Source organism: Vidua macroura, chromosome 2, assembly GCF_024509145.1.
Source record: "Vidua macroura isolate BioBank_ID:100142 chromosome 2, ASM2450914v1, whole genome shotgun sequence".
NCBI classification, from domain to species: domain Eukaryota; kingdom Metazoa; phylum Chordata; class Aves; order Passeriformes; family Viduidae; genus Vidua; species Vidua macroura.
The window spans coordinates 112,246,693-112,261,134 of NC_071572.1; the positions used below are offsets into that span (position 1 = coordinate 112,246,693).

At 44.9% G+C, this 14,442-nt stretch overlaps 1 protein-coding gene across 1 annotated transcript; it reads left to right on the forward strand.

Moving 5' to 3' along the window:
- Window positions 1–311: 311 nt before the first annotated feature.
- POGLUT1 (protein O-glucosyltransferase 1) lies at window positions 312–14,437 on the forward strand. The gene is made up of 11 exons (XM_053970549.1): window positions 312–396; window positions 582–672; window positions 2,403–2,546; window positions 2,964–3,099; window positions 5,708–5,829; window positions 7,328–7,387; window positions 8,360–8,459; window positions 9,251–9,309; window positions 11,114–11,281; window positions 11,793–11,849; window positions 12,459–14,437. The coding sequence occupies exons 1-11, from the start codon at window positions 318–320 to the stop codon at window positions 12,613–12,615; spliced, it is 1,173 nt and encodes a 390-aa protein (XP_053826524.1). The 5' UTR covers window positions 312–317; the 3' UTR covers window positions 12,616–14,437.
- The last annotated feature ends 5 nt before the right edge of the window (window positions 14,438–14,442 follow it).

Here is a 14,442-nt window from a genome sequence, read left to right on the forward strand (position 1 = left end):
AGTTCTCCCCCAAAAACGCCCCGAATGCACCGAGGGCCGGCAGGCGGGCACCCAGACCGGTGCGAGTCTGGCGGGGCTCCTGAGGGCGGAGCTAGGAGGATACTTGGAAGGGCTATCCCAGCTGCGCACTCAGAGCTCCTCTGGGCGGCGGGCTGCCTGTGCAGCACGGCCCCATCCATCGCGACCGGCCGCCACTCCGACACCGCGACACGGCAATGCCCGCCCGGCCGCCCCCTCAGCGCTCGGGCGGGAACTCCGGCTCCCGTGGCCGCGCGGGGCGGGCGCGCCGCCATCTTGGGCCGGGCGGCGGGGCGGCCATGGCCGCGGGGCGGGCGGCCCTGGCGCTGTGGGCCGTGGCGGCCGCGCTGTGCCGCCTGCAGCCCGCCCTGGCGGCAGGTGAGCGGCGGGACGGCGGGCCGGCAGCGCGGGCCGGGGCCGGCGGGCCGGGCGGGCGGCTCCCCCAGCGCCCCGGGCTGGAAGGCGCGCCCGACCCGCTGCCCGTTCCCCGCCTCGCCACCCCGCCGCTTGTTCTGCTGGCGGATGGATCGAACCCTTTGGCTTTTCCTCCCTGTGTGTTTTAGATGCCAAGTGGAAAACGGTAACTGGCCAAATTAAGAAAGCTGTGGAAGCCTATGAGCCGTGTGTAAAGGAAAATTGCAGCTGCCACCAAAGGTGAGAGACTGGTTTCCTTTCGACTGCGCAGGTGTCCGGACATAGCAGGGAATACTTTCAGCAGCCCTGGTGGATTGGGATAAGCCAGGGAATATTTTGGCCCAAAGGTGTCACATCCGCAGCTGTGGGACCGCCGCTGGCCACACACCTTGTTACCCTCTGCGACTGAGCACACGGTGTGTTGGCATTTCATATAGACCACCCAATAAACCATACACATAGCTGGTGACGACCCACTTCTGCCCTCTCACTCAGTAGGGCTGGGGGGGTTTGATACCTTTAATCAGCATTTTTGTTTAAAGGAGGAAAATTTAATTTAGGATCCTTCTGCCTTTAGGATTAGGATTTCAGATGAAGAAACACAGATGCCCAACTTCAAGCCTCCTATTTAAAAGTATCGGATGTGCTCACTCATTTTGGGGTTTGAGTGCTGTATTGGCTTTTAAAATCAGATGAGTCATATTGAGCTACTGTTTGTACGCTCTGTTTGGAGTTTTTGATATTCATTCCTCTTGAAATATTGATGAGGGAAGGTCTCTTCTAGCTGAGCTTTCCAGTCTTTCCTAAATTCCAATCCAGATACAGCCTAAAGACATATCCTAATCTTTAAACATACACCCCACCAGCTCCTGCCCATCTTTGGGCCAAACACCTTCCCAAGTGGTTACAACCTCCAAAAATCTGCTGCAGAACATGACAGGAAGTAGTAGCATGAAGTGAGGCTGTGAATATGCCATGGCACTGCAACTCTCTTCCTCTTCTCAAGCTCATCCTGTTTGCATCCCTACCACACTGCTCATGCTGTCGTGGTCAGACTATCTGCACAATGGCAATTCCTACAGTTTTACTGCTCTCTGTCCAGTTAGGAAATAGCAGAATTCTGCAAGTTGGAGGGGACCTCTTGAGATCATCAAGTCCAACCCCTCTGCTCAAGTAGGGTTGCCAGGACTGTGACCAGTCATGTTTGGAATATCTCAACATTAATATGCCAAAGAAACTCTACAGCCTCTCTCTGCAACCTGTACCAGTGTTTGACCACTCACGCAGTGGGATCGCCCTGGCAGTGTTTTCTTAAACTGAAACATTGATGCAATGTCTACCTGAAAGCAAAGAATGTTTCCTTGGCAGTTACAATCTGACACTGTTTAACATGCTCCAAGCAGTTAGATCACAGGACTTTTAGACTAATTTTATATAAGTTGCATCCTCCTTCTGTGTTTTCTTATATTCATTAGGTTTGTGCTTCCATACTGTATTCCTGGAGCTCGCTGGTGGTGTGCAGAAGTCACAGGACATGTGCTGCATAGGCCTGTCCTCCTGGGCCAGCTTTCACTCACCCAGTGTTCCTGGGTGATGGTATTTCATGCAACTAGACTGTTACCTACATTTTTAATATCTACATGACATTGTGTGAGGAATTTAGTCTTGGTGTGCCCCATCATTTTTAGAGAGCCAGAGCACAAGGGTGAAGTGAGCTGGAGGGTTTTACCCAAAACATTCCAGGGTATATCAGGTACTTTTGTGAGACAGTGTCTAGAGGTGTCCTGTGCTGGGCTTTGTGTTCAGGCAAACAGCACATAGGTAAAAGTGTGAGTCTCTGGGGAACTTCCAAGTGACTTAAATTCTCACACCAGAGCTCCTAGAGCTAGAAGCCTGTTCTGCACACTGCAGTATTTAATGCACAGTATCCTCCCTGTGGTACATAATAATGGCTGATGGTTTTGTTTCAGTGTCTGGAAGCAGGACCTGGCTCCTTTTCGAGGTGGCATTTCCAAGGAGACCATGTCAGACGTGGTGAGCCGGAAGCTCGGGACCCACTACCAAATAATTAAAAACAAACTGTATCGTGAGCAGGACTGCATGTTCCCTGCAAGGTAAGAGCTGTGCAGAGGATTTGCTCTCCCTAGCTGGGACAGAAGAGTACTTCCAGCACTGCCAAGTTGGCAGTTATTGAGTACAATGATATTTCAGAGCAGGAGCCCAGAAAATAAACTATTAGGCTTATATGCATCGATAGGAAAGTGTCACTGTTGCACTACAGTGCACAAAGGGTTGGTTGGTTGTGGAATCCCAGAGAAATTCAGATCAGGCCAGATTTAATAGGATGTGTTGCCTCACTGGTGTCACTGCTGCTGTGGGACTTGGAGGCTGCTGTAGGCAGTTCCCAGTTTGCACCATGGTATGGCTTAGGCTCGCCATCTCTTCTGCCTTCCTGTGCAGAGGAAGGCCTGCAAGAGACTGCAGGAATCTGCCTCCTTATAGCTCTTTTGCCATGTGTCATTTCTCCACAGATGCAGTGGAGTTGAGCACTTCATTCTGGGGATCATCCACCGCCTCCCTGACATGGAAATGGTGATCAATGTGCGAGACTACCCCCAGGTTCCCAAGTGGATGAAACCCATTATCCCAGTCTTCTCCTTCAGCAAGGTACACACAGCTTTAAAAGATGAGCATTTCCAAGACGTGCATGGCCTTCTTTATCTTGGGAACATATTTTTGAGGATGGTTCTCTGCAGATTTTCTGTGTGTTGAAATTGCTTGCTCTTTCTTGCCCTTTGTTTCCTTTTGCTTCCAGTTTTCTGACAGACAGACCTGCAGATCAATTTGATAGATCAACTTTCCCCCTCATTAGCTCCTCTTCCAGGTCAAAAAGTGTACCTCTGCTGAAGTGGAATGATACACACCTCGGTGGGATATGTGCCAGTATTCCTCCCATTTGCTACAATACCTCTGTTAAAAATGTAGCCATAGTTTATCAACATATTAAGGATTTTTGGTCATCTCAGTGGTCATACAGTAATCTCATTTAATGTGAATATTTTAGTCCTTTTTATGTGGTGCCACAGACGGGTGTTTTTATAATCTTGTCACCTTCTGTGGACCCTTTTCTCCTGGATTCCCTTTTCCACCTGCAAATGTGCACAATACGCAGAGGTGCACACATGCATGGAGACAACCGCTCTTTGCTTCTCTGTTCCCAGACTCAAGAGCCCTCCTGCATGTTTTCCATCCTCTCCCACTGTTAAACCTCACTGTAGCATAGTGCCTCATCCTTTGCAACAAAATGTTCTTACACCTCAAGCTTTGGCTAATCTTGCTTTGCCTTAGTGTATCCCTGTATGCTCAAATTCTGCACTTTCATGACAAATCCTATTCTTGGCTAAAGTCCAGCAGACAGTAAGATGCAAGGAGAAGCAATGAACACTTTGGTCTTGCTAGTTCAAACCCAGCTTTGTTTCTGCTAACTTGCAGCATCTTACTCTGAACCTAAATCTTCAGCTCGTGCAATCTGAACCATAATATGATCCATAACTATTTCCTATTCCCCAGCAATCCTAAAATTATCTCTAGATTTTCAGTATAGGCAGTAACCATGTTCGCTGCTGGATGCAGCAGTAAAGCCAAACTGTCTTGCCCCTTGACCATTGAACAGCCTTAACTCTAGGCAGCAGAACCCAAGTTTTTGCAAAGCAGGTTGCAGTTTAATTTTTGCAGCTGTTTTCCTCATTCTGCCCCTGAGTGCCCTGCAAGAAACTCAGTTCTGCACTCACTGTTGTCCAGTCTATGAACTGTAACCTCATCCCTATCTTAACTGAAACCCGGTGACCCAGGCACAGCTCACATTTCAGCAGCCAGTGTTAGGAAGACTTCAGGGTGCTGATCCCATGTGTTTTCTAAAGCTGAAAGTATAAGAGATTGAAGTATTGTCCTGTTCTGCATCTCAGAAAGTTGATCATGGAGCTGTCATGGTCTCTAAGGAGTGCCTGGTTGTAGCAGGACTAGGAAGGTGGAGAAGCACACACTCATTCAAGCTGGAAGGGACCACACAAGGTCACCCAGTCTAGCACCTTTGCTCAGAGTAGGAACAGCTCTGGGCTGCATCCTGCTCAGATCTGAGCATCCCTGGGGACAGGGCATTCACAGAGTTTGACCTGTTGTCAGAATGAAAACACATTTCCCACTATCTAACTGGAATTTCTCCTCTTGTAATCAAAGCCTGCTGCCACTCATTCTGGCTCTGCACTACAGAAAAGAGTGTGCCTCCTCCCGAACTCTCCCATTAGGCAGTAGGAGATGTCATTTACATTCCCCCAAGCCTCTTCTTCCTGTGCACAGACAAACCCATTCCTCAGCCCCTGTTCATAAGTCATGTGCACTACCTTCCTAACTACCTCATTGGCCTTGGACTCTCCAGTATCTCCAGGTGACAGATAGCTAGATGGATAATTATGTAGGAAGTTTACTACTAGGGCAAGGAAGTTGCCTATAGTCTGGTTTCATGGAAGGGTTTAGTCTTAAGTGCTGGTCTTCCCTCTGATAATATATGGGGACTTAAGCAACCAAACAGGAGCGAGGAACTGGAATTCTTACGTGACCTGGATATTTGTTACAGTGCATTGTTAAGTGATCTCTGGGAAGTCTGGAATGAACTGAAGTGTTGGAAACCTTAATGTCAAAGTGTCTGTAAGTGCCTCTATCTCTGAGGAGGTAATAATGCCTCTTGACTTATCATCAGAAGAAAACATTTGTAGCTACACATAGGCACAAGCCTTTAGAAAGGTGAGTTGAGCTCAGGTCTTCTGCTATTTACTAATCAACTGCATCATGGATCTCTTTTGCTGTTTTCTACATAAAAGTCCTGTATCATCACACAGCAAGACAAAGCCTTTTAAAAATCATTGAAGCATTTCAGCATCAAGCTGTCTTCATATGAACCCTGCCCAGGGAGGTTGTGGAGTCTCCCACTCTGGAGACCCAGAATCCACCTGGATGTGTTTCTGTGTAACCTGCTCTGGGTGACCTTGCCATGGCAGGGGGGTTGGACTGGATGATCTCCAGAGGTCCCTTCCAACCTTAATAATTCTGTGACTCTGTAAGCCCAGCAAATGGTATCTCCAAAGCTCTTTTGGCCTCTTTTGGACACATAATGGAGAAAGCCAACAGAGCTCCTAGCAGGAACATTTACTGGTGGGCTCAGTCAGTAAACCAAAGTAGATATTACTCTCATTCTTGCATTACTCTCCTTTTTCTCAAGACCTCTGAATACAATGATATCATGTATCCTGCCTGGACGTTTTGGGAAGGAGGACCAGCTGTTTGGCCAATTTACCCAACAGGTTTAGGGCGCTGGGACCTCATGAGAGAGGACCTCAGAAGGTATGTTTTGGAAATGGTTATGTATGGGGGGAGGTGTCATGGAAGACAAAAACCCATCTTGCACTGGGCCACTGTTGATGTCTAAGACCATAAGTCTATTGGCCTGTGATCTGTCCTGCTGTCTCACATTAACTACCTACAGCCTAACTGCTGTATGGGAATTCTCCATGGAAACCTTGCATGATGTCACTGGAAGTTATAATTAGCTCCTCTGTTTGCAACCCTTTAGTAAGGAATGCAGAGGACAAACTATGCACATCCTTCATGCTGTCAGGGCCAGATTACTATCAGGTTAGGGGAGAGCAGGTTTGTCAATAAAGTTGCAGTTATCTTTTGCCTGCAGAAATTTCCCGACATACAGAAATATTTTTCTTTCTTTTCAACTACCTCTCTAGGAACTGTGTTTTTTCCACTGCAGGGATGATCCAGGATGTTTGTATAAGCTACTGGAAGGCTAAAGGAAAGCCTTCTTTAGATCTGCTTTTACTTGGGTATCATTGTGCAATAGAAAAACCTGGAATCATTCCTAGGAATCAAGAGTCACTACTGGGCTAAACAGAAGATATATCTGGCTGGGAGTCTTCCTTTTGGCAGGATCTTTTGATTTATTAGCAGAGTAAGGGGCTGCTTCCAATGGAGAGTGACAAACCAAGTGTGCAACAGTGAGTGAACACAGAAACAAAATAGCAAAAACCACTTCTATATAATTGGCATCCAAATGCAAGGTTGAATCTTTCACTCTTCAAAATCTGAAGATCCACGTGATTATTCATAGCTAAAGCTTAACGTGTTGTAGTGTAATGGAGGTGCAAAGCTCATCCTTGTGTTTTCACTGTAAGGAGAAGCAAAGGTTGACCTGCACAGGTAGATCAGCTTGGGGGTCAGGACCTGCATGTTCCACCAGGTGCAGAAAAAAATATGGCAGAGTTCCCCTGAGAAGTAGTAAGGCAGGTGACTGCACTGGCAGAAAAAAACCCTGGCTGAACAGCTATTTTGAAGGACTTGATTTGGTTTAAAATGAAAGTGATTAATAAAAACAATGAACCGTTGTATTTTAAGTGCAAAACACTAGGTGTGTTTTTTGTTTCTCGATTGGTAGTTTTTGTTTTGTAGTGGGAAATGACTGATTAGAAACTCTGTAGTCATTTTTTCACTATCCATATTCAGTGAACTACAGCAAAATAAAACCACAGCACAAGAAGTGGATTAGGTAAATTTTTAATACCCTTCAAGGTTTGGTAGGGAGCTGTGTATAATACATTGTTTTGTCTGAAAGGTGTTCTGGAAAGTAGCCTATATTATGTTGCCTTAAACACAATATTTACAGGAAAACCTGTTTCATTGGACCTGGCTGAGAGTTCTTTTATGCTATAATGAAGAAAGTGATTTCCATCAAAAATGAAGAATAGAAAAAGACATCATGCTGTGAAAGCTGATGAGAGTGTTTTTTCATGGTTATATTAAATCATTTATTGCCATGTATAAAAAATATTTTCAGATCTGCAGAAAAATGGCCATGGAAGAAAAAAATCTCTAAGGGATATTTCCGAGGATCCAGGTGAGCTTTTTTTCCTGCAACAGAAGATTTTACCAACAGGGGCTGTGACAGCTCTCTGTATGTAGAAATTTCCATGTCTCCTAGAACTAAACCCTAATTAAGTGTACCAAAAGTAAGGAAAGTGAGACATGTTGTACAACATTGCACTATTAGTTATTCTCCACAAGAGCTGCCATTTGCAACTAGTTTATTATAATCACCTAATATGGGAAACAGAAGTCGTGACGGATTTGCCACATTATTTCTTAATGACTAAAACTGTCACCTCAGGAGCCCGCTTGTTTTGTTCTCTGAAGGGAACTGCAGGTGCTTGATACAAATTTAAAGATTTAATATTGCTGTTCATACATCCTGCCAATGTGAATGCTTTATTTGCTGTGCAAGTGCTCCACACTGAATGAAAAGTATTCTGGCCTTAAGTTACCTGAGTGGTGGGAGATAAGAGAAGATTTTTTTTGGCCTCTCTCCAGTGACAGTTTAAAACAATGCTAAACCCCACACTTTGTTTCTTCCCCTTCCCCAGTAGGGAAGGATTTGGTGGCTTACCAGGTAGGCTCAGCAGGTGATGAGAAATGTCTCTCAGGGATGTCATCACCTTGTTTATCAGCAGTGTTTTAAAGTCCTGTCAGAGGGATCACTGCTGAAGATACTGAGCATCTCTTAACTCTCTCTGACTAAGGTGGGAGTCAGAGCATTTAGCACCCTTCAGGATAAAGAAAGCAGGATTTGTCCTGGGAATTGTTTAAATAATACTGTTAAATATGTAGTCAGTAAAATAATTTTGGTACCCGTAACTTATTCTCTTCTGTTAATATAGCCTTGGACAGAAATACACTGTGGTACACACTTCATAATGTTCTGGGGGCACACAGGGAGGTCAGCCTCAGAAAGAAGCAGTGCCTCAAGTCCTGTAGTCTGTTAGCTGTGTTGAGTCATGGGGATTGGCAATTAGTGACAGCATTTCTTTTTCAGAACAAGCCCTGAGAGAGATCCCCTCATCCTGCTGTCCCGAGAAAACCCGGAACTTGTTGACGCTGAGTACACTAAAAACCAGGCTTGGAAATCTGAAAAGGTGTGTGGGTGTTTGTCTGTCTTCTGAGTGTGAAGGCCAGAAAAGGTGGCATTGCAAGATGGCTTTGATGGGAGACAAACATCTTGTTGGAGAGTTGTGGGTGATCCTTCAGAGTGGGAGAGGTTTGTAGTTCCCTTGATGGCTGCACCTCTCTGACAGATGAAAGGAAGGAGTCTCTAGAGCCTGGCAGGCCAAACACTTTTCTTCCTTCCATGCTTGTTGTTCAAGGAAAGGAGAACACATAAGAAAATGAATCTCTGCCAATCTCCTCCTCTCCCACAACAACAAAATTGGCCAACCCTTCCCCTTCTGTCTCTGAGCTGCCTCTCTGGCATTGTCAGTCTTCAAGACTTTTTCTGTTTTCTCCATTTCTTGATCCCATTGTGGATAACTTTCTGATAACTGTTGCTGATAACTTTTTCGTTTCTTACTTAGTCTACAGTCCAGCTCTCTCCAGACAGTCTTGGCTAATCCAGTTACACTTGGCTTCACACAGTCCATTGTCCCAAGCTGTTTTCCACTCTGTAGCTGCCAACAAAACATTATCATTTAATGTGTTTGTGCTGGCATTCACTTACAGGCAGTGTGTAATTTACTGAGCTTTTTTTCATGTTTGAAGGGCTGGGAATTCTTTATAATCCTTCTAACAGCCCACCAGAGAAGGTTTTCTCAGAAGTGGGAATGGAAGGTTTTGACACATCACCTTTGTTTCTAACTGAGAAGGAAAACAAGTTAAATCATCATTTGAAGCTTACTGTTTTGTTTTGGTTTTAAATTCTCTTTATTTTAAGGATACCTTAGGAAAGCCTCCTGCAAAGGAAATTCCACTGGTTGATCACTGCAAATACAAGTAAGAGTTTTGATTAGTAAAGCTGTTCAAGGGCTGTGGGTTAGTCTTTCCTTGCATGGTGTAGGGTCTCCTTTTATTTTAAGGTCTAATTCAACAACCAGCTTCACGGAGATATGAAAGCTTGTGAGCAAATATAAGACAGCTGAAAATTTGGGAGCTTAGCATGACAAGTGCTGCCACTGGGTGTATGTAGTAAAAGAGAGAACCTGAAATCTGATTGAGCAGACCTAGTATTAATTCATACTTTTTATGTTGTTTAGGAGAATGTGGTTATGATTTACAAAGGTTTTTATTCTTTAACTACTTAATGAGGGTTTTTTTTGGTGTAACACTCTCACAGGTTCCTATGTACAATATAAGCTCTTAGTGTGTATGCACTTGTAATATGTTTTTTCTTTTTCTTCTGCTAGTTGTCATTCTGCCAGCCAGAATCTGCTGATATAAGAGCTCAGTCATTTGGCTGAATCTGTGTTTTTGTGCAAATGTGATTGACTTGTCTCATTTTGTATTTCACTAGACTGTAGCACAGATTTCTCCCTTCTGTTACACATACACTGCCCAACTCTGATGCTCCCCAGCCCATCATATGGTGTAGGCTGAGACCTTCTCACACACTTTCGTTGTAGCTCAGGGTGGTAGGGTCAACACGAACTTTTGTCTGCTCCTTTCAGTGTAGGTGTTACAGTAGGCTGGCTTGGCTGAGGTCATGGATGGTGGGAGCTGTGTCTGGAATTGGGCAAAGGCATTTGCTTGCTTCCAGACCATCATTCTTGTTGCATCTCTACATGTATTTGTTGAGTTCCTAACACAGTGAAGCTCCTCGTCCCTGCCTTGAGATCCTAGGTAGTACAAAGGATGCAAAGTAATCTCAGATTTACTCCTTGTTATTTACTGCTGTGCTAAGTTTAGCTGTAATTCCCATCTTGCCCTAAATATATATAATATATAAGCTCCACCCAAAATAGCTTCATTAAAGGAAGAACTCTCTTCCCCCAGCTCAAAATGTTTAACTTCAAAGATCAGTTATATGTTCTGGGGAGGTTTACCCGTAGGAAAAACAGCTTTCCATATAATTGGAGAAATGTGGGTTTGATAAAGAAAACAAGTAAGCAAACAAACATCCCTATGAGATACAGTTTGCTAAGAAAAATAGCCGCTTGCCACAGTCAAGCCCACTTTTCTAACTTGGCAGAAAATACTGAAAACAAAATTGTGGATTCTTTGTTATCTGCGAAGTCCATCTGTTGTGTGCTGGCCCATTTAACCTCCTGTGGTTGCATTCCCAAGTTAATATGAAACAATTACATCCAGATTAAAGCAGAATCACAGAGGAAAAAATAACCTGAGATAGATGTGGCAAAGCACAATGATGAACAGAAAAAGCTTCACTGCAAGGCAAGAGAGAATTGGAAAAGATTTCCTTGTGGTTGACAAAGCCTCTGGGTGACCCCATAGGGTCACAGAATCCATATTGTGATCTTCCATGCTTTGCTGGCAATTGTCCACAAGGCCTCATTGGTTTGTCACAGGCAGGTGCCTTTATCAGAGGTAAAGCCTCACACCTTGAATTTCCCACTGAGTTTTGACAGCAGAAACTCACCCAGCACACCCTTAACTTCAGCTCACCTTTCCTGTGAGCAGCTTCAAAAAAAAAAAAAAAAAAAATGCTTTTCCTCTGTTTTAGTGACTGGTGTGCTGCTCAGCTGCTGCCTGTCAGGGAAGGTTCATTGCTGCTTGGAGGCCAGCACACCTTAGTGCATTTCCTCACACAAGATGTGTCACCTCTTTGCTCCTCCTTTTAAAGGTACCTGTTTAATTTCCGGGGAGTGGCGGCCAGTTTCCGCTTGAAGCACCTTTTCCTGTGCGGCTCACTCGTCTTTCATGTCGGAGAGGAGTGGTTGGAGTTCTTCTACCCCCAGCTGAAGCCTTGGGTCCACTACATCCCGGTGCGGTCAGACCTCTCTGATGTCAGGTGTGGGGCCTGAGGCCACTCCATGGAGCATTCCATACCACGGGAAAGCCTTTGGGAAGGTGGGATGGTTTGTGTTAGGCCATGAAGTGCCTCCACTCTGAGGCATCAGGCAAAGATTCTTGGGGGTCATGGTCTTTTCTCTTCATCACTACCCACAGAGAATCCTTTGCTGATATTACTTGGGGAGTACAGTTTCACTGGAGTAAGTCTTTCACTCTCACTGAAATCAGCAGGCACTAGACACTTAAATTTGCAAGTGGGCAGCAGAGATAAGGGGGACGAAGAACTTATCAGTGGGCCAAAAATGTGTTAGCTCCCAGATTTCAGGATGTTGTCCAGAACTGATGTGAAACAATCAAGAAGAGAAGTTGCTTCTGTGCTCTGAGGTGAGCAACACCTTCACTCACTTGTAGACTCTTAACCTCACCCTCCCCAACAATTTAGCTAAGGGGTGATGTTCTCCACTGAGCCAGTTGTTTCATAGCTTTTTTTGTGTGTGTCTTCATTTTAGGGAGCTCTTGCAGTTTGTAAAGGAAAACGATGCCATAGCACAAGAAATTTCAGAGAGGTAAGCAGTATGTCCTTCCTGGCTATTAGGCAGTCTTCTTCCAAAACGTTGTCTTACACAGCTTTTGAAGGGGTTGCCCATCAAAGACAACCCAGTATTAGCAGGGTGCAGTATAACTGATCTTCTGCAATAACAGCAGGAGGGCTGGAGCAGTGATAGCAGAGGGAAGCAGAGAGCAGGATGCTGTGCTTAGCTCTTTGGTTCACATGTCACCCATGTCAGGAACCCCATGGAAAGCTGGCACAGGTTGGGAGCTTTTGTCTCAATATGAGACAAGCTGGCTCCTGGGAGCTGTGTCTGCACTGTAAACATTATCTGGCTGCTCTGAAGCAGCATGCATCAGTGCTGCTCTAGCTGCATGTGATAAGTGAAATCTGATATTTATTGTCCCAGATAGCAAATACCATCCTGAGGATAGCAAAAGCACTGCAGCCATCAGAGCTGTGAGCATGAATGAAAATTGTAAAATTAAAACAGACGGCACAGAGCAGTGTGTGTTGTTTCTCATTTGAAACAAGGAAGTGTGAAAGTTGATACACATCCAAACCAAAACTAATGACTCTTGTAGGAACTAGAAAACAGTCCTGACTGTGACTTGTGTGTCTCTAGGGGACGTCAGTTCATCACTGAACACTTGGAGATGGAGGACATCTCTTGCTACTGGGAGCATCTGCTGTCTGAATATTCCCAAATCTTGACTTACAAAGTGAAAAGGAGGAAGAGCTACAGCGAGATCACTTCTGGACAGCTGAAAACAGAACTGTAGAGACTTCTCTGTTTTTCTCTTTGGCTCAAACTGATCACTATGGAAATCTGAAGATCAGTATTAACTTATTTCTTGCTCTCTCAGACTTACCTTTCACAGAAGAACTACAGAGAACAGCAGTAGGCTGACTTGGACATTGCTTCCAGGCACTGGGACCTGGTTATATTGTCACCACAAGAATGCTGAGCAGCATATTGGATTAAGGCTATTTAATGGGGTTGTCAGTCATGCCTAGAGGAGGGATGTTAGCATTTAGGACTTAGTTACTACCTGTCTCAAAATGATCCTAAATCCCATTCAGTCGATGAGAAGCCTTACCGGACTTTTTACCAGAGGTCATGGCAAAGGACACAGACTGTGAGCTGCACTCAGCTAGTAAATACTTGCCCCTTTGTTTGGCAATGTTTTCTCAGCTGGGTGATAGCACTTGGGGTATTAGGTGTTCTCTGACAGAAGCAGGTACTGGGATTTGGGGGTATATACCTTTCTGGATAGCTTAGAGTTTATCTTTATGTCAGGTTTTAGAGGCTGATGGTAAGGTTTTGACATGTCCTTGGAGGATAACTGATCCTTGCAGAGTTACCCTACCTACCTCAGAGGGGATCAGCATATGGTGGTGATGGGGCCATCATCAGTGATGTGCCTGGCAACTGAGACACAGATTCATCCTCCAGCAGATGAGCTGGGTGCCTGCACAGCCCTGCACAACAGAGCCCCTGTTAAGGATCTCTCACCAGCTGCCTGGCCAGACATGCTGGGATGTCATCCTTAGGAACCCAGAGAAAGTATTCAGAGGTAGATTCAGCACTTCCTTTTTCCAAAAGTGCACAGTCTGCTCTGATCTCCTTCTGTAATCTTTCTAGGATTATTGTGAGGGTTTTTTTGTTTGGTTTTTTGTGGTTTTTTTGGTTTTTTTTTGTTTTTTTGTTTTTTTTTTTTTTTTTTTTTTTTTGTTTTTTTTTGTTTTTTTTTTTTTTGTTTTTTGTGGTTTTTTTTTTTTTTGTGGTTTTTTTTTTTTTTGTTTTTTTTTGAGACTAGTAATACATCTGCTCACTTCAGTTGTTGCTTTTCTTCCCCACAGCTGTGCCACTTCTTTTTTCATCTCCTTCAGCCCGGTTGAGGGAATGTCTTCAGTCACACAGTAGCAGCTACTGCTCACATTACCCATTTTGAGTTGGTCACAGGTTGCTTGTGCTCGCTGTCTTTATGCCCACCACAGCCTCTTGGCTAAGAAGGACTGCAATTCCTGAAATGGTCTGTGCCCCCTAAAGTGAGAGGCTGGGAGGCAGCAGCATCTTCTCTGGCACCCAGACAGGAAGAGTGTGGGGTGGCAGGAGGGACACAGGAGCCTCCCAGGGGAGCCTCCTTGTTGGTAAAGCAGCCTCAAAGCTGAGAGAGCAGCACATTATAATGGAAGAGGATGATAGCAACAGCTCTCAGGCCCTCTGCAGTCAGTGTGTATCAGGGAAGAAGGAAACTGCATGGAACAGTAACATTTAAGTGCATGTGTGCCCTCACAGAGGCCTTGCAGCCCTGGTACAGGGACACAGCAGCTGGCCCTATTGATCAAGTGCTGGTTGCTGGGGCAGTGTGTTGGTTTTGGGACCAGTGCTGGGGTTATCCCATCCAGCAAAGGAAACAGAATGGGGCATTAAAAGAACCCGGTTTCCCCAGGAAAACTGTGCCAGAGTGGAAAGGGTTTTCTGGTTTTCTATTTTTAGCCAACGGAGAGATAGCACTCCAAGAAACTGATCAGCTCTGTATGATATTTTAAAACTATTTGTAATGAAGGGCTTTTTGGAATAAAACAAAAAATAATGAAGTTTT

Coding starts and splice junctions, on each gene's coding strand:
- POGLUT1 (XM_053970549.1), top strand. CDS start 318: ATGGCCGCGGGGCGGGCGGCCCTGGCGCTGTGGGCCGTGGCGGCCGCG. Junction 3,100..5,707: donor CAGTCTTCTCCTTCAGCAAG/GTACACACAGCT, acceptor CTTTTTCTCAAG/ACCTCTGAATACAATGATAT. Junction 11,850..12,458: donor GCACAAGAAATTTCAGAGAG/GTAAGCAGTATG, acceptor GTGTGTCTCTAG/GGGACGTCAGTTCATCACTG.